The following is a 20742-nucleotide window of genomic DNA, read 5'->3' on the forward strand; positions in this document are numbered from 1 at the left end:
AGAATGTCAGAAGATCATAAATGAAAAGAATATCAGAAAGGCCAAATTTCCATCTTCCCCAGGTCCTCAAAAACATACTACAACAGAAAGCAAATCCCAAGTATTTTGTGCTCAATTTACAAATCTGTAAAAGACTAATGTAGTGCAAGCTGCCATCAAGAGTAAATCAGTTTTCATTCTCTTCACAGTTACCATTCCCTTACCAGATGTGTTTCTGAACTTCAGTACCATATCTTTAATGCAGTCTCACGCTGAAACTTCCCTCAGCAACTGGGGCTTCCTTACCCTGTAATATCCACCTGAACTCCCAGCCCCCAGCTTGCATTGGTGAGTTCCTCTTGGGGCCTCCATTATAAAGAGGTGTCAAGGCTAGACAACCTTCATTCCCCTCCTGGCTTGTTTCTGACTTTCTGGACTTCAAAACTATGCCTCTGCATGGGTACCATTACTCCCTTCCCCTGCTCACCAACTTTTCATTTCCTTTTGTGTGATGTCTTTCCTTATTAGAATGTATGCATCTCAAGAGCAGGGATTGTCTTTCCTTTTACTTATATTTGTATCCTCAGCACTTAGCACAATGCCTGGCACATAGTAAGTACTTAATAAATATTTGCTGCCTTGTCCTGGTAATGACTGGTAATGATGACAAAAGGCTAGAATAGTCCATTTTGATGGGGTTGTGGAAAGTCAGACACACTAACGCACTGTTATGGAGCTAGGAACTGGTGCAATCATTCAGGAAAGCAATTTGGAATTATACTAAGTAACCAAAATGTCTATAATTTCTGACCCTGATATTCTACTGCTAAAGTATATACTCCAAAGATGTTAATGATAAAAAAAAAGGTCTTATATAGAGCAAAATATTTACAGCAGCACTTTTTGTAGTAGTAAAGAATGGGAAACAATGAGGGTTCCTCTTAATTGAAGAATGGATAAACAAAATTATTGTACATGAATATAATGGAATTATTACTGTTTCACAAGAAATGAGGAATATGAAAAATAGGGAGAGGTATGAGAAGAGATGAATTCATGCAAAGGGACATAAGCAGAACCAGGAAGAAAATGTGCACATTGACTTCACAATATAAATAGAAAGAATAAGAACAAAAGAACAATAAAATTTGAAACTGAATGCTGTGTAATTTTAATGACCCAAGCTTGGCTCCAAAGAGAATATAAGACTGTATCTCTCTCCCTTCTTAGTAAAGGTAAAGGATTATGGATATAGGAAACTGAATATAATGTTGAATGTGGCTGATGTGTTGCTAAACCTTTTTTTCTTTGTCTTTCTGTGGCTCTCTCTAGGAGAAGAAGGAAAGGATACTGGGAAATGTAGGTGATAACAAAAAGATATGAATAAAAACGTAATTCAAAAACCAAATCATTAGGATTTCATTGGTCTGACTTGAGCTACATAATGAAATTCTCTTTAGTAATTTAGCCCTATGATAAGAAGGAGGGACCACAATATACATGCTTCTTATATATGCTATTCCCTCAATGAAGAACAAAAATATGGTGACAGACTGGCTGCAGTGGAATTAGGGTTCAAAAAAAATAAGTTAGTAAGTTGCTTGCACAAGACTATTGAAGTAAAGGCAAGATATCATCTACCACCCTTTACTGATTAGTAGTTTTTTCTTCAAGAAAACAAATTAGAACCAATAGAATGCCTTCTAAACACAACTTAGAAATGATTACTTTGCATTACTTTTTTAAAAGCAAAGAACTAGACAGATCATTTCCATGTACCAACAAGTTACCTATAAACGAAATTAATCCACATGATAATTTAATCGTGATATTTTATTACTAATAAGCTCTTATAGGAAAAAGTTACTTAGAAATTAGTTACTTTTTGAATAATGATCCTAAAGACTTCCTTCCAGTTTTCTTGTTCCTTCTGCCTTCCATAAGAATTATAGCACCATAATCTTTGGCATTCATTTCATACAATCACTGCAAAATAATTGACAAAATGTGAAATATTGCAAGTGATTCCTAGGCCTCTTCAGCTTCTACTCAAAGAGTTTAAAATTTCTAACAGACATATTTCCTACGAAAATCTTAGTGCTAATTTTTAACGAAAGAAGTAACAACAACAAGAGATTTTTAAATATATGTTAAAGTCACAAACTTCAATCTGTTACAAATAAGTATATAAAATTAAAATGAATCTAAATGTTTTTAATATTTGAAGGATTAAAAACTGCAATTCAGTCTTTTTCTTAGAACAAATTAAGATTAAGAAGAATTATAGCTTTTCTAGACTCTTTTTTCTATAATTACTCAATTATTCATTTGAATATGTAAGACCTCAATGGCAATTTTTGCACCACAGTTCCCTAAATGGGTTTAACTGTAAAAGCCTGATTACACAGTATCTCCCATAAAAGCAATACATTTCTGATATTTATGTCTCTAAAATATCTTATAGTAAAATTAATATTTCTACACAGGAAAAGAAGCAGGTATTTAGTCCTGGACAACTTGATAACATCTCTTTCAACTTATAGTTATAATTATCATGTATGAACTTCCAAAGCAGAAGTTGTCAAGATTTAACATTAGCATTAATTTATGTCATAATTGACTGTTACTATAAAGATAATGGCAAAGCATCCATTTCATCAGACAGCATGTATCGAAAGTGAAATTTCACCTTAATTACCACGAATCTGTCCATTTTTAATTAAATTGATCAGTAATGTATTATCTTTTTTAGACTTGGAAGGCTGTTATTATCACAAAGCTCAAACTGGCAACGTGCTACAACTCTTTTCTCCAAAATGATCAAGTGTAAAATTTTTAAGCAATGTAATCAATGATATTATATGTAATTTGAAACCCATCAAAAATACTACATTAAAAACTTTGTATCCGGTTTCACAGCACTATGAAAATGACATTCTGAAAACTCCGGGTTTAAAGTTAATGTGATGGAGACCAAAGAGTATAATGGAAAGAACAATTTATTTGTAATCAAAGAGGGTAGGTTTGAATCTTACCTCTACTATTTATTAAATGTATGACTTTGGGAAAGTCTCCCAATCTCTCTAGATCTCAGTTTCCTCATCTGAAAAAGTGAAGAATCTGAAGCTAGATGATCTCTAAGGTTTAGCTCACCTCTAAATTATATGATCCTTCTTTACCTTGGTGCAGCATGATACCGCTAGTCATCCCTCTCCTAGATCATGTTCTATGAGTATCACTTGAAGATACTGGGGATGTTTAACAGAGAAGATGCAAGGGGGCCCTAATAGCTGCCTTCAAGTATTCAAAGGGCTACTACATGAAAAAGGTATCATTACATTTTTTCTCTTGGCAATACTAGGAGTAAGGGCAGGAAGATGCATAAAGAAGATCTAGCTTCATGCAGGGAAAATCTTTCAGACATTTGGAGCTATTCAGCAGTGGAATGAGCTCCCTCAGGAGGTAGTAGAATCCCTTTATTAGAAGAACATAAAAAAAAAAAGATGGGAGCACAGATTTAAATTCGGAAAGGACTTTGGGAGTCATCTAATGCCCTCATTTTTCAGAAAAGGAAGAATCTTGGGTACAATTTAATAACAACAACAACAATAATAGCAATATAATAATAAAATGTACACTGATCATAAAAATATCAAGAAGCAAATTGAGAATCACTGGCATCCTGAAATCAAAGCTGAAAGAGAAAAACATTTAAAGCAATAAATCCCTAAATGTACACTTTCAAATCTATAAAACAGACCACAACAGATTTGGAAAGTATCCTAATGAAAATACAATAAATAAAACTAAACAAAAGGCGCATTAACCAAAGGCAGCTACAGAAAGATGATATTCACCAAAAGGGAGGAAGAAGATTGATGAATAGTTTTAGAACACATAATAATTAGGTAAAAAAACCCCATAGAAACACTTTTGGAACAAGTAGATATCACTTCACTGGACAATAGGCAACTATACAACACTGGATTTTTTCTAATGTTACTAAAAGTAGTTTACCTACAGGAAAAGTCTATAAAACTGCTAAGCTCCAAAAATGAAATCAAAAGGCCATTGATGGGAAACATTCACATGAACTTAGCCAATATCACTGCAAGAAAGAAGCATTAAATAAATAGCTGAGACATATGGATTTATTGGGAGCACAGAGAACAAGAAATTACAGAAGAGTTATCTTGAATAAGTCCAGAGACAGTGATCAATGTAGAATATACAAGAAAACCATAGAAAATGTGCAACATGTTACTGCAGCATTTAAAAATTTAGTGCCAACTGAATACCTAGAAAGATATGACCTGCTAGCTAGAATTGTGGATCAGCTATTCGCTATCTTTCAAGGGCTGGGAGACAACAAATCCCCATATTACACATAAAGACCTCAAAATATCTTGCAGAAATCAACTGAGAGACTGTACTGGAACTGCAATATGATCATAGACTGAACTATTGCTTATAATCACTCAGACATAACATTGATTCATAAAAGCTTTAGAAAAATGTTTTTAATAGATGTGGCCAAACCAGATCTTTGTAATCTCCAAAAGCTTTCAAAATGTAAAACCTTAGCCAAGATCAAAATTATGTGGGAACAGGATGAAGGATATGTTATCCCCATTGTCTCATCCGCTACTGGAGTTGAACTGAAGATGCTTTCAATGAACCAAGAAAGGTTGAGTTTACATCCTAGTATTTTTATTCAAGGGGCAGCTAGATGGCTCAGTGGATAGAGTGCTGGGCAGTCAGGAAGACCTGAGTTTAAATCCAGCCTCTGACACTTACTAGCTGTGTGATCTTGGGCATGACACATAACCTCTGTTTGCCTTAATCCACTAGAGAAGGAAATGGCAAATCAGTCCTATAGCTAAGAACATCCCATAGACAGTATGATCCAGAGAATCTTGAAGATTAAGACATGACTGAACAACAAAAATTTTTTCTTCAACTATTTTGTTCACCTGTGAAATACCAAGCATAAAAGAATAATAGCTGGCTACCAACCTGTCTTAGGACCTATCTGAAACCCACTGAAAAATATGAGAACAATAATAATAATAACAACAACCCATTCACAAAACACTCTAAAATTTGTAAAGGACTTTTCTCACAACAGTCTTACAAGGTAATACAATTATAACTATTCACATTTTACAAATAAGGAAACTTAGGTGCTGACAAGGTGACTTGTCTCCACAATCGCAGTTAGTTTCTGATGCAGCATTTTAAACCAGGTCTTCTGACTCCAAGTCAAACACACTATCTACTATATCACAAGCTTTTTTTTTAATAGAAAAAGACTTTTGCATGCTGCATTCTCTTATTCCTTCACTCTTAGTATCTAATATAAATATTTAGGCTACCAAGATTCTGAAGTTCAGAATACAGATTAGTAAATTACAAAAAAGTGGTGACCAGCCCCCTATAGTACCCTTTTGCAAAGTACCCAACCAGCCCTATTATCTACACAATTAGGAATCAACAAATATTTATTAAATGCCTATGTGAAAAGCACTTTGCTACGCAAAGTGGTACAAAGACCAAAAAAATTAGTTATTGATCCTAAAGGAATTTACATTCTAGAAAGTAAATACAGGTAAATAGAGGGTGTGCGTGTGTGTGTAAGGGCTGAGAGTAGAGTCTAAACTCATCTGCAGTATGGAAATTCCCTCCACTGATGCAAATCAGCAATTTGTCCATAACATATCTTACAGAGCTATCTATGGCACTGAGATATTAAGTAATGTGCCATGTTCACCAAAAGCTTTCTAGTATGGGACAAAGACAGAACTTGAATCCAGGCCTGATTCTAAAACCAGTCATTGATCCACTATACCACACTGCTTCCCTAAACCAACATATACATGGTAATTTTAGGGAAGAAGAAAGCACTAAGGGAATCAGAAAAATTTTCCTGGGGGTACGGTACACAAACTGAATTATTATGGAAGCTAGGATTTTAAGAATGAGAGGAAAGGAAGAAGTGTATTTTAGGTATAAGGAACAGTCTGTGCAATGGGAGAAAGGCAGGAGATGGAGTGCAGAGTTTGGGGAACACTGAGTAGGCCGTTTGGCTAGAATGCACAGTAAATGAAGGGAAACAATGTGTAATAAACTTGAGAAGGATAGCCGAAACTAGACTAAGAAGAAATACTGATGTCAAGCTAAAGGGCTTGTACTTTTTTTTCCTGGAATGAGGGACTCACTGAAGTTTTCTGAGTAGAGACAATGTTGAATTTATGGTTTCCAAAGATTATTTTAGCAGCTATGTGGAAGATGGTTTGAAAAAGGCGGGGGGGAGCTGGAAGTCAAGTGCCTAATTAGAAGGCTAATGCAATGCTTTCTGATAATGATCATCATGGTAAAAGTTGTTACTCTTTCTCAGAAAAGAACAAGTAAATAAAAATATAGGTATTAAGACATTAAAAAAGAAAATTCTAAATATAAATTTTAAAAGATGTGTATTCTTTCATTTATTATTTGAACCAAATCCTCAGTGAATACTATGCTTTGATTAAGTAACATAAAAATGAATATATAAAGCTTCATTAATTCCTCAGAGCAGGCCTGTAAAATTCCCATGACAATGAGTCACTAGCCATAGCTTCTAGGTGACAGAGCGAGAACATCCCACATAATGTCACTAAAGAGTAGAATAAGAGGTGGACCTCAACCAAGTCACTTAACATTTCCTGGACTCAGTTTTCTCATATGTAAAATGATGAGAACTGGACCATATGACTTCTAACTCTCAGTGTAAAATCTCTGATCCTATGATATCAACAGCCTGACATCAATTCAACTTAGTTTAACATACAGTTATCAAATACTTACTATATGCTAGGGCACCTTCTACAAAGTCATAGGCTATGCCTTAAATATCATTAGCATCAACTTAAATTTCCCCTAAGTAATGGGGTATTGCTTATGTAAAATAGAAGACTGAAAGTCAGGACTTTCTCCTTGAGACTTCACAAAGCTGTTGCTTTTGTAACCTAATAACCTTAACGAATTATTGTATGTTACAGCTATCTTTGTTGTCTTATTTCCCTATTAATTCATAAACTATTATCTCCTCAGTGCTTTCTCACTGTTCTGCATTCAGAAAATGTTTAATAAATGTTTACTGCAGTTTTTGTTGACTAAAAACTGTTAAGGATAAAGAAGAAAAACATTAACTGCAGTCAATGACAGAGAATATCAATGACAATGAAGGATTATATATCCTGACATCTAAGCATTCCGTTAATGATATTCACTGGGCTGGATAAACAGCAACAATACATTCAATTCAACAGACATTTATTAAGCACCTAAAATATACTGGGGAGATAGAAAGATAAGTAAGACAGTCACTAGCCTTGTGAAGCTTACAATTTATTAGAGGGGTATTACACTCCAACAAACATTTATTAAGTATTTACTAAGCACAGGTAATTATAATACAAAACAGAACAAGATAAATAAATAACAAAGATGTAATGTACTACTACAAAGTCCCAGGAAAGAAATGCCATTTCTTTTTGGTGAAAGCTGATACTTTCTCTTAATTTCTTATGATTAACAGGAGTGAAAAACGAGAAAGTAATAGCTATCTCAAAACTTGTACATCATCAACAAATAATCTAAATCACACCTTTAAATTCTTACATACAAAATCCATTTAAATTTAAGAAGGTCTATATGATAAATTATGACAAAAGTCATAGGCTATATCTTTATGCTACAAACAATAAAAAAGGTCTTCACAGTTGCCCTTATTCACAAGCAAATAAAATTCCATGCAAAATATCCTTTGCATTTTAGTAGATCTTAAACTACACATGACTTTACCCTCCTTCCATTGATAGAGTGTGGTATAACTGGTTAGAAACCATACCTTAACATATTTCAAAAGTTCATAGAGATCTTCAACTTCATCACCTTCACATCTGGTATATATTCGTCCGGTCTCCACACTGGTACCTTTGATGGTTTGACGATATAGTGGGAGACCCATTGCTTCAGCAAACAGTTCAATGGCCTGATGTCCCACTGTCTGATACATGTAACTATCCAGTTCATCTGATCCCACTGTAGAAAATAAAAGAGAAATGCTCAATTAAAGAAGGTGGAACTGAAGACTCAACTAGGGTACTAAAATACTTCAATATCAACTGTGATAGGATATCAAACTGAAAAAGAATGCTGTATGTATCTTTACATTAGGAAAGGAAATCTTATATATCAATCTATAGTGGCTATTACTACATGAAGTAATGCTAAGCAGCTAAACTATGGGGCCAGCAAGCAACATTTTCATGCAGTATCCCTGAGGACTGCATCAACCTTGCTCTGAGGTTGCCTGCAGGCAGTTGATACAGGCAGAACCTCTGGGCTGTTATTTTAGACTTGGCCCCATTATACTGCTATTTGCAGGTCTAGTTATTCACAGGGAAGAAAAAAAAAGTTTCATGAGACCTTTTGCCAATGAAGCAATGCAGTCGCTGAGATGTGGATTTTCTGGTATACTCCACTCTGTTTGTGTTCCTCTTTTTCATCTGTGTCCCTGGAGAAATTTTAAGTGCTAGACAATGCTGGGAGCTGCCTGAGATCTTTAGTACAGAGTCCAAAGGGTTAAACTGATCATTCTGTTATCAGAATTACAGTAGAATGGAAGTCATCTGTAAGCAGGAATCATTTCACATTCTTTGTACTTATACCCCCAGCAGCTTGCACAGTGTCTGGCACATAGGATGTGCTGAATAATTACTCATTAAGTCAACAACAACATTTTGGAACTACCTCCTGAGCATTTCCCTGGCATCCTCAGTATGCATCATGGAACACTGAGAGTGACTTTCAATTCACCCATGTGCCAACCATCTTTCCTACTGGTTTGTATACACATACATACACACACACACACACACACACACACACACACACACACACACACATACACACACACACACAATTAAATATAACAAATGTTCCAGGAAATGAGTATGTGTGCATGTATATATATATATATATATATATATATATATATATATGTACATACATATATATACACACATACATATACATATATATATACATATACACATATATATATACATATATATACACACATATATACATATATATGTACATATACACATATATGTGTTTATATAAATATATTTAAAATATACATCTTGAGAGTCTCAAGAGTGTTTATATTCCCTTAAATTATTTTCTAAGTTTAGCTTCTTTTTCCAAATCAAATTCATATTGTTTTAATGCACTCTGGATCATTAAAGGGGTTCTTCCAAAATATAAGGCATCACAGAATCATAGAGTTACAAGGAATCCTCAAGTTTATCTAGGTCCAATTTCCCCCATCTACCTACCTATTTTACACATGAGAAAAAAAGACTGAGAGATATGGGCCCTGCCATAAGATGTCAACTGGCTTGCCTGAGGTCACACAGCTAGTAAATAAAGAAGCTACGTCTTGTGATTTTCTATGCACTGCTCTTACAGTTACTCAACTATCTCATAACTGACATAAAATATCTGGTAAGTTAATTTTTGAGATTACTAATATGAATTCCAATAAAAATGTATATACAGCTTTATTATTAACAGAGCTTGAAATTACACAGGCATATACGATTTATCATACTAGGAGTGAAGACCACTACTAGTCTAACAAACAAATTCAACAAATATTTATTTAATGTTTACAACTTGCAGTCAGTGAGAGACACTAGGGATACAAAGATGAAAATCAACACAGTCCTTTAAAGAAAAGAACTTACAACCTAATAGGGAGAACACAGACACAATACAGATACAAGTAAGCAAAAAATAAGATTGAATATGGTAAAGGCAAAAGAGAGCTCCAACAAAAGTACTTAAAAAAAATATAAGGAGGGAGAGCGATCATTTACTTTTTAAAAATAATTTTATTTTCCCCCCAATTACATGTAAAAACAATTTTTAACATTCATTAAGTTTTGAGTTCCAAGTTCTATCCCTCTCTCTCCTTAAGATGGTAAGTAATCTGATATAGATTATATGAGTATAATCATGTAAAATGCTTCCATATTAGTCATTTTGTGTAAGAAGACACAAAATAAAAGACAGAAGAGAGAGACAGAGTCAGAGGCAGTGAGACAGAGACAGGAAGGAAGGAAGGAAGGAAGGAAGGAAGGAAGGAAGGAAGGAAGGAAGGAAGGAAGGAAGGAAGGAAGGAAGGGGGAGAGAGAGAGAGAGAGAGAGAGAGAGAGGAGAGAGAGAGAGAGAGAGAGAGAAAGAAAGAAAGAAAGAAAGAAAGAAAGAAAGAAAGAAAGAAAGAAAGAAAGAAAGAAAGAAAGAAAGAGAGATTGTATGCTTCAGTTTGTATTCAGACAACATCAGTTCTTTCTCTGGAGATGGATAGCATTTTTCACCATGAATCCTTTGGGACTGTCTTGAATCATTATATTACTGAGAACAGCTAAGTCATTCATAGTTGTTCATTGTACAATACTCCTGTTAAGTGTGCACAATGTTCTCTTGGTTCTGCTCATTTTACTCCCTATCAGTTCATGTAAGTCTTTCAGGTTTTTATGAAATCACCCTGCTCATTATTTCTTATGGCACAATATCCCATTATAATCATATATCACAACTTCTTTCGCCATACCCAATTGCTGGGAATCCCTTCAATTTCCAACTCTTAGCCACTACAAAAAGAGCTGTTATAAATATTTTTGTACAAATAGGTGTCCCCCCCCTTTTTTTTATCACTTTGGGATAGTAGTGGTATTGCTGGATCAAAGGGTATATGCACAATTTTATAGCCCTTTGAGAATAGTTCCAAATTGCTCTCTAGAATAGCTGAATCAGTTCACAACTCCACCAACAGTGCATTAGTGTCCCAGTTTTCCCCTCTAACATTTATCATTTTCATTTTCTGTCATATTAGCCAATCTGATAGGTTTGAGGAGGTACCTCAAAGTTGTTTTAATTTGCACTTGAGAGATCACTTTCTGGGAAACAAAGAAGATTTCTAGGACTTCAACAGAAAATTGAAGAAAGTTAGCTTTGAACAGAGTGAAAGAAATATATTTCAGGCATAGAAAATTGGATATATGAAAGCACAGGTAAAAAAAGGAGAATAAAATAGAGAATAGTTAGCACTCTAATCTAGCTGGAATAAAGGGGAATAATGTGAAATAAGACTTAAAAAAGTTTGTTGAAATGAGCCTGTGGCAGGCTGTAAATGCCAGGTTAAGAGATTTGGATTTTATCCTTTATCTTTAGACTGTAAACCCAGACTCATTGTATGCAGTCCTTTGATACATATACAAATTCATAAATAATCAAACATAGCTTCTATAGACTAAATATTTTTCACATATATGTACACTTTCACCAAATGTATGAAGATACTACTGTGATTAAAAAACTACAAACTAATTTAAAAGTATTAGTGAATTCATAGCAGGTTTTCCATCATTACATATTTTCTTAATCAATGGATACTAATAGTACAACTATTATGTGAAAGTCAGCAATTTTTTTTATATTAAAAGGATGTCATCATATTGAAAAAGGTTGTGAACCACTGCTATTGCCAATAGGCTAGCTTTAGGGATGTATCTTAATGACTGCATAATGGATTAACAAGCAGATATTTAAAATGATAGAACTGTTCCTGATGCAATGTAAGCAGGTCTATAAGTGTTATCAGAAAATGGGAAATGCCACATTAGTGCAAGAACTCTAATGACAGAAACTGAAAACTGACCTTCTAAACATATATTAAGTCCAGGTCACATGATAAATTGGTGTTGATACTATCTAGAAACAGTACTTCATTTCTGGGTAGACATTCAATATGTATTTGCTGATTTGATTTGACACTCAAAGATTCTGAAGATTTATAGAACAAAGAGAAAATCTAAAAATGCATCTGCGTGTGAGGCATCATACTCAAAAAATGTGAAGCCAGTGGTAAATGTTTTAAACATCTGCATCCATAAGCAATAATTTTCATATATCAAATATCATCAATATATCATGTATCAATTTTCATTATCAAAAAATACTAAGTTACTAAAAAGTGTTTATACATTTCACTGATGCACCCTTCTTATAGCAAAACAATTCCAAATGTGCCACTTTACTGACGCCACACAACAAGTTTAAATAGTTTACAAGCTTTCCACAAAATGTGAAAAAGTCATGCAAATAGAATTCAAAAATTAGGACCCCTATGACCACCAATAATTGGAATCAGCACTATTTGTCAACTCCTTTTTTTCTCATCATCAAATTATATGTGCACAATGAACTGAGTTATACAAATGTGTTTAACACAGTTTTATAGTCTCTATTTTGGATTTTAAAAATTAATCTTGATAACAAGCCCATAAACTAAAAGTCTAAAATAATCAAAGACCTAAAGAAAATATAATAAGCCTCTTACTCCCCTTTCTAAGATTTACATTTGAATTTTTATTTGTAAAATAATCTGAGTGTACAACAATAAGCCTACAAATATAATTGTCTTCTCTCCATCTCATATGGTAAAATGATGTTTAAAAAAATAAGTGGGAAAGAGTTTAGATTTTATGTTTAGAGCTTCTGAATCCATAAAGTTCAAGTTCTAGGTTACTCCATTATTATAAATTCCTTACACTGTAATTCCTATTCTAATCGGAAGAACAAGATACATTCACTCCTACTTTACATGACACCTAAAAATACACTTACCTTTTAAGGCAGAGCTATATGAATTCATACAAAGAACTTTGAGTTGTTGGGGGGGAAAAATCTAGATGTTAGCATAATAGCTTTTTTAACTTGGTAAGAACACAATTTCTTTTAATGTTCCATCTAGTCCCTGACTATCATGTTACTTTATTAATTGAGGCTTTGAAGACAATAGTTAGTATGAGATTAAATAAAAATGAAAAGGCTCCACTGTTGCCTGGAGCACCTCAATTAACTTGCCACAAAATGTCCTACCACAGACTTAACAGGATTGTTTTATGAATGTTATGACAAGAGTCCACATTATTGATGGGAATAAAGTCATTTCCACACTAACTGTTGAGAACTCAGCTATATGAATTCACTCCAATTGCTCTGACTCTGTGGCCATCTCTACTTACTCTTTATTATGCTCCACGCAGAACTTATTTAGCAAGAAAGAAGCCAGTCAATTATCCACTGTATCTTTTATTCTCTGACAAACCGGGTTTTCTTTATGAGCTTAAATCAAAATTAGCTGAATCCTTCTCCACATTTTATAATCTTACATACATCTTTTATCCTCTGTTTGAATGTGTATAGTCTGACTTTAAAAAATTATCTTGATACTATTCTAATAGTACAAATTCTTTAAGTTTTCCCTATACTTCTTGCCAGTTTTAAAAATCAGCTTTTCTACTTACTTTTTTTCACTCATTCCTTGCATGTTATCCTACCTTGAATGCTCCTGAGGCACAAGAAAATAAGAGATCATGTGCTAGAGCCATGATATAATACATACATAAATTTTTCCATGTGGGGAAAAACACTGTAAAGTATCTGTATCTTTAAATGATAATGTCTATCTCTAGCTTGAAAAATACAATTGACTGGTCGGGCCATAAATAGCACATGGATTTCCTTGTTTGACAAACAGTAGAAATGAAGCAAAATCTGACTTCTGTTTTTAATGTACGAGTTACAGTAACAGTTTTTGTCCATCTGCAGTCAATCAAGGCTTCTCAATTCTACCTCCACAACACCTCTCACATCAGCCTCCTTTCTACTCCTACAAGCACCACCCTCATTCAGCCTTTCATTACTTCTCAGCAGGACTACTACAACAGGCTTCTTTCTAACTGATCTTCTTGCCTTCACTTTTCTCTCCAATCTACCCTCTACACAGCTGCCAAATTAAAGACCCTAAATTACAGGTCTGATCATGTCACTTCCATGCTCTAAAAGCTTCAGTAGTTCCCTGCTGGATCTCTGTGAAACCACAAACAGATATATTTGGCATGTAAATCTTCAGGCCCCCTAAAGTATACACTTTGTCTATTGACTTACCTGTTTCATTTTTGTCTTTGCATCCCCAACCCCTAGCATAGTGCCCGGCACCTAGTAAACAATTAATAAATGCTTGTCAAATAAATGAATGAACCATTTCACACTTCCACTATTGAACTGTCTCTCCTCAAAGTCTGAAGAATGACAACACCTGTCCTGAGACTATGGTACAAAATAATTCTGCCCAAGACTCTAGATTGGAGATGGCCAAGCTCCTAAATTTTGCCTCTGCAGTATTCCAGAACCTAAAATAATGTAACAGCTCTGGAAAGTTGCTCCTAGCCTAAGAAGTGCACTTTATTTATATATAATGTAAATATTTCGGTTTTTTCCCATTCATGTTCCAGAAGTTATCCCAAAAGTCTTAATGCAGTTTTAAGTGTTAATAGCTGCACTAAGATTTTTGGGACACCCTGTATTTATGTTTAAACAGATATTTGTCCATATATTTCTTCCTATAGGGTAAAGATTGTACCCATCAAATCTGTTCTGCATAGTTGTCAATATTAATTAAGGATTTTTTTTTAGTGATTATTATTCTGGAGATAATGATGAAAGTTCAAATCAACTCCTATGTCCACTGGTTGCCTATTTTCACATCTGGCTCCCTAAGGCTATGAGCCTCTTTATATCTCCCTGCTTCCTATCACTCTGTTAACTTTTTTTTTGTCCTATTAAGGTGTTTGTCAGCTTCCACTTCCCACTCACCATTGACCATTTAAATACTAAAATTCATATAATTTTTTCAAATAATTTTGTATCATATTCTTGTAAAAACTTAATGAAACTTAAAAAAAATAAATCTAAAATACATGAGGTGCTAGAAAAAAAGACAGCTTTATTAGATACCATTTTTAAACCTAAAAATACTTGTGAATTGCTTCCCCGTACTTCATGGCAGACTTGAAGATCAATAACAACAAAATTAAAAAATATTATATTTTTTTCCTGGTTTGAGTCATCTCTAAATCTAGAGGAGCCTGGGCCTGGAGAAACAGTTATAATCAATTCCCAAAGCCCCTCAGTAACAACATGTCCTCTCACAATGACACTTCCGCTAAGTCAGCCCTATAGCTAGCTAGTTATTGTCTACTTTCTTAGATAATTTCCAGCACCCGGGTACCCAAAAAAGGTGATATTGGACTAAATGTCTGAACCAATGTTCAGTCATTCCAGCACTGTCAATCTCAGGATGACTCATCATTCATTCATTCAGCCAAAGGCATTCATTAAGTTCTACCACATGCAAAGCGCTATCTACCATATATTATGGGAAATAGAAGAGTGCTGAACTTAGGACCTGGATTAAAATTCTAGCTCAGCTATTTACTAGTTGTGTGGGAATATCAATTTGCTTTTATGGGTCTCTGTTTTCTCTAAATCCTATGACCCTAAAAATTACAATCCCTAATCTGAAGGAACCCATACCATAGTTGGGGCACAAAAATATACATGACAAACCAGAAAACAAATCAAATCAACATAAGCAAGAAAATGATACATGGTACAAATTGAATACATGACTCCTAAGGGAAAATAAAAAAAGAAAAAGATCATTCTAGAAGTAGAGTTAATCAAGAAAGCTTCTTTAAAAAGCAGAGCACTGAATTAATCCTTCAGGTGTCAGATTTGGATTTCAAGGGAGGAGGGACACAGTTAAAGATGACGTGTACAGGCAATGGTAAAGGGATGGAGCTAAGTAAAATTTCTGTATCAGGAAGTAGTGAGAGATGGAGTTGGAGAGATGTTCTTTTTCCCTTCCTATTACCTTATGAATATCATTCACTAGGTAGGTTGGTGAAATTCAAAACACTTACTTTTGCAATTTTTTTTTTAACAGCTCAGAGAAGACTTTTTGTTGTGGAGCAAATTGAAGCAAAAAGCTAAAATGAGTTTGGGGATTACCCTTAGATCTCATTTACCTACTTGACAGCACTTTGTTATCCCACATAAAAAGTGATCATATCCCATTCCATACTGTTGGCTAATAAAACTAAGTGGTGATTACCATTTATGCCATTTTTGAATGATAACACACATACAAACACATAAACACACACACACACAGCATATGTTTGAAAAAGAAATCTAGATTTGTTTTGAATAATAAAAAAATAAACAATGCTATAATCTTACCTTGGTTTTTAGCTGGTCTTAGGTTTGCTAAAGCAACAATCTGATGCCCAGCAGAAACACACTGCATCATATTATAGCAGCTATCCTTCCCACCACTGAGGGAAAAAAAAGTAATAGTTATACAATAGGGTTACTTCAAAAATAACTAAAACTAAGTATAGCTTAACTTTTCATAATTTTTCAGTGATTGCACCTGAATTAGAATGAATTTTTAAAAACATGCAATTTCCAAATTATATACAACCTAAGCACTTAAATTTGGATGATTAAGGCTAATACAAACATGAAATAATTCGCCATCATTAATTTCTAAAAACATCCAAGATTTCAGATTCTAAACTAAATCTGGTAGGTGTTTTATTTATGTCAGTAGTCTTATTTAATGTACAAAATATCTGATAAAGAAATGTCTCGATTTTTTAAAATTTTAGCTAAATTTTTACCACACAGGCTCCCTAAGTAAAATTGCCCTTGAAAAATTAAAAAAAACCAAAATAGCCCCAAACCAGAAAATCAAAACTTTTTATCTTGCCACAATAAAACCTAACAACTGACAGCTATCAAGGATTAAAGGACAGACTGAAACACTAGGTGTCCCAAGAGTTTTGGTGCAGTTTTGAGCTATTAAGCTTAAATACAGGGATATACTGTATTTGAGAACTAGCAAAAGACAGTGCTCATTTACTCTAAATTGACATTACTTGATACTGATGATCTGTAAAAATGGGAAGCTAAACACTATCAAGAGTTAGATTAGTGGCTAGAACCCTACAAGTCAGGGAGCCTTGGGTTCAGATCTGATACTAGCTGTTTGAAGAGAAAATGAGCAAGTCATTCCACCTCACTGAGTCTCAGTTTCCTCGGCTATAAAATGGGGATAATCACATCAGTAGTACCTACTTCATTAGGCAATTGTAAGGCTAAAGGGGATCATGTATGTAAAGCACTTTCCAAACTTTAAAACACCATATAGCTATCAACTATTGTTGCCAATGTTTCTATTTCCACACCACTAAAGAACAGGCTAGAGCCCATTGCCCTGATAAATATAGTGTTAGACTTTGTTCATTTCAGTTCCAATTCTACCCCTGGCTCCCTCCATAGTGAAACACAAATCACTGTGCCCAGGCAATTGGGCAGACAACATATACTAGAATGGCAATCTGGAAGGTGGCAGGAAGGGAGGCATTTTTCCAACCTTCTCTAGGATCTATTCTTCTGCTCACTGATTCCCTCTCACTCTTCTATTTCCTTTATTTTTCTCTCTCTTCACTGTTCCACCCACCCACTCGTGACTGCCCATAAACCCATCACACGATGGGGGTAAAGAGGGTGCTGCCTCTTGACCTAGTCGTTAGCCCTATTCTCACTTGTGAGAATACTTGAGATGAGACTCCGTAGATCATAGGCTATATTTTGCTCTACAGCTAACATTTATATTGCACTTATTATGTGTCAGGTGCTTTACAATAATCACATTTGATCTGCACAACAATCCTGAGAAGTGCTATGATTATTCCCATTTTACAGATGAGGAAACCGAAGCAAACAGGTGACTTGCCCAGGATCACACAGCTAGGAAATTGTTCGAAGCCTCATTTGAATTCGGGTCTTCCTGACTGCAGGGCGCCGCCGTCCCCCCCGCCCCTTAGCCTCTATCCATTGCACTACCTAGCTGGCCCCAAGAGGATGGGAATAGGAGAGGGGCAGGGAGTGGGGTTTGTTACGGCAGAAAGACTTAGAGAGGAGAAAAAGGAAGACAGGAGACAAGGGGTAGAGCAGCGCGCAAAGAATGGGCTGTGAGCTAAGGACCAGAAATTAACCTGGGGGGAGGCGGGACCACGGAGGGTAAGGAAGCCCCCAGCCGGGCACTAGAGGCAGCCCCGAGACTCCGCCTCTTCCGGTCTCCGGAGAAGCACCAGCTTCGGCCTCGGATCCCTACACACGGCACCGCGTCTCCATGTAAAGAAAGATAGACACCAGGCCCTTGGGCGGCGGAGGTAGCCGCCTTCTCCCCAGTAGCAGGGTGGAGGAAGGCCGCGGCGGGGGCCGTGTTACCTGATCAGAGCCGCGACCCTCATGTCAGGGTCCCCAGCGTGCGCGCGGACGCGTGCGGTCAGAGAAAGATTAGAAACTCGCGCGCCGCTTCCGCCTGGGGGGAGGGGCTTTGGCGCTCAACTTCGCGGCGAGGACCCGCTGCTGTAGCGTTCTCTGCACCGCCTGCTCGGAAACGCCGGCGACCACCGCGTCCCTGCTGGGCACCTGCTTGCGGAGTCTTCGGGACACTGAGTAGGACGATTTAGGCTCTTTATCGCTGAGGTTGGCGTCCTCCGTCCCGGAAGGGGGTAATTTTTTTTTTCTTCAGGCGCCTTGTAGTCACCTACATAAGGGCAAAGAAGCTCCCCAAGAAGGGGCGAAGCCTGTAAAATTAGAAGCTGGGTTAGCGCTGAGACTCCGGAGAGCTTTGGGAGAAAGTTGCTGGGTCAAACCTCAGGTTTGACTTTTCTTTCACCTTTTTTTTTTTTTAATGCATGTGCTAGTATAGTAATCTAAACATAGGTAGAAATATTTCCGCCTCCATTCCACTTCACTTCTTTTGCTACTTCTTTCCCTTACTCCCCCATGTTTCCCCCCCCAAAAGAGTATAGAACTGATTTCTAATGTTCCCCCACCCCATTCCATTATAATTTTTGTGAATAGTGAGGCAGACAGATTAATAGTATCATACATTTAGAGGGAGTTGGGACATAAAGCCATCTAATCCAGCTCCCTCGTTTTACTGTCAGTCAGCTAGCACTTATTAAGCTCCTACTATGTGTCAAGCACTTGGTGAATGCTGGGGATACAAAGAAAGGCAAGACAAAACAGACCCTGCTCTAGAGGAGCTCTCTGTTTAATGGGGATAGCATGCAAACAACTATGCAAACTAGACAAATTATGTGCAAACTGTGTGTGTATGTGTGTGTAATGGGGGAGGGAGTTCACAGTGCCCAGTGTACAAAGAAATGTTTAATACCTGGCATTCCAGAAAACAAAAAACACTCAAGGCACACTTTTAAACTTAAGATTCATTATTAACCTTTCCTACATTTTGGGGAGGAGGGAGAGGGTCTGGAGACAAACCACAAAATAATTAAGCCCTGATTTGTAGTTTGCCATTCCTCAAATCCAATTTACTTGCAAGTTATGGCATCACCTTCCTGATGTCATGGTCCTTTTCTAGAACAAAGGACAAACAACAACCTGTAAGTAGTAGTTGCTGCCCTTCTAGGGACCCAACTGGCCAGTTCCAGTTGGACAGTGCAGCTCTTTCCTTCTCTCCCTCTCTCCACTGTAAGGTATCATACCCTTACCTGCAGGTACTCTGCCCAAAGGAATGTAAATTTTGATTGCTGAAACTTCCCAAGTTAAATTGGGGGTTACTGGCTGGATCTCTTTCTTAAGGACCTTGCCTTAAACCCAAATCACTCAGGTTCTCATTGATTGGCCAACAATAGGTGCCAGCCCAAGTCTCACTTGGTCATTGCTCAGGTTTTGATGGCTCAGAGTGAGTATAATAGCAGTCGTTTCCATTTTGACCAGAAACCGTGAGAGTCTTCCCCTCTCAGATTTTTTTTTAACTAGGTAGAAGAAGCCATTCTTTGCCTCATTTCTTACCTGACCTTAATCACTGAATGGACAAAAGGCCAAGGTCCCCCACTACATCTGGGGCCATCTCCAGTCTTCCTGATTTATATCTTGCCACTAGACCCAGATGGCTCATGAGTAGAGAGTGAGGCTGGTGACTTTGCATAGCCCTCTCTCAAATTCAATTCACTTGCAAGTTATGGCATCTTGAGGGGTGCTCTTTGAGAATAAAAGACAAACAACAACAACACGTTGCACTATTCCTGGCACGTAAGTGCCTAATTAATGCTGGTGAACCATTGCACTGTTGCTCCCCTCCTGTATTACCTATCCATCGATTCATTCCCAGATACTTACAACATATTGTCAGGATCCCCATGCCAAGACCACCTCTTCTCTTTATTCTCCTCTCTTTTTACTATTAGGAGACGCCTGTTTTCTAGGCCCAGCAAGCAAGCTGTGCCCTGAGCTTGGCATAACAACAATCCTTTGTGCACACCCTCTGGATGAGCTCAGTCACAGCAAAATCTCAGGATTGTTTCATATCACCACCAGGTGTTTTCTGAGCTCAGACAAACATCTGCAGTACCTGTGTTCCAGTCATGAAGTCCTTGTATGAACCAAACTTGTCTCATTGTTGCTGTTACCCCTCCTTGTCAGAGCTACAGCTCACTGCATAGCCATTCTGGTATGTATTGGAGATTTGTCCATGCTAAAGCAGATCTGGATATCAGAGGAGGACCCTGAACATGTGTCTAGTGTCCCTCCTTCAACAGAGAATAAAGAAAGCTTTTTGCTTATAACTGCTGTTATCTCTTTGATACAAAAATCTGGTCATTTTACTTTCCTCAAAAGTCTTCAGTGGCTTCCTGTAACCTCTCAAGTAAAGTTCAGACTCCATTGCCTGACAAACAAGTCCCTCCCCAATCTAGT

The 20742-nt window shown here is 36.4% G+C and overlaps 1 protein-coding gene and 1 long non-coding RNA gene across 8 annotated transcripts in view; one reads left to right on the forward strand and one right to left on the reverse strand.

The window, feature by feature from the left end:
• Positions 1-18322, reverse strand: part of DPH6 (diphthamine biosynthesis 6) — a 470106-nt gene extending 451784 nt beyond the window's left edge. For 2 of the 5 annotated variants that reach the window (XM_020993810.2, XM_020993745.2), the window contains exons 1-4: positions 18241-18322; positions 16183-16277; positions 14047-14097; positions 7871-8064 (exon numbers count right to left, since the gene is read on the reverse strand). In XM_020993810.2, the coding sequence (XP_020849469.1) occupies positions 7871-8064; positions 14047-14097; positions 16183-16277; positions 18241-18263 (363 nt within the window). In that variant the 5' untranslated portion in view covers positions 18264-18322. Of the gene's footprint in view, positions 1-7870; positions 8065-14046; positions 14098-16182; positions 16278-18005; positions 18096-18240 lie in introns of those variants that run through there. The other 3 variants (XM_020993930.2, XM_020994052.2, XM_020993867.2) reach the window with 2 other exon arrangements.
• A 119-nt stretch (positions 18323-18441) lies between these two features.
• Positions 18442-20742, forward strand: part of LOC110213766 (uncharacterized) — a 73846-nt gene continuing 71545 nt past the window's right edge. The window contains exons 1-2 of one of the 3 annotated variants that reach the window (XR_013485393.1): positions 18442-18527; positions 20235-20497. This is a non-coding gene — a long non-coding RNA (uncharacterized LOC110213766). The other 2 variants (XR_013485392.1, XR_002326109.1) reach the window with 2 other exon arrangements.

This window comes from Phascolarctos cinereus, unplaced genomic scaffold, assembly GCF_003287225.1.
Source record: "Phascolarctos cinereus isolate Bilbo 61053 unplaced genomic scaffold, phaCin_HiC Scaffold_3;HRSCAF=262, whole genome shotgun sequence".
In the NCBI taxonomy this organism is placed as follows: domain Eukaryota; kingdom Metazoa; phylum Chordata; class Mammalia; order Diprotodontia; family Phascolarctidae; genus Phascolarctos; species Phascolarctos cinereus.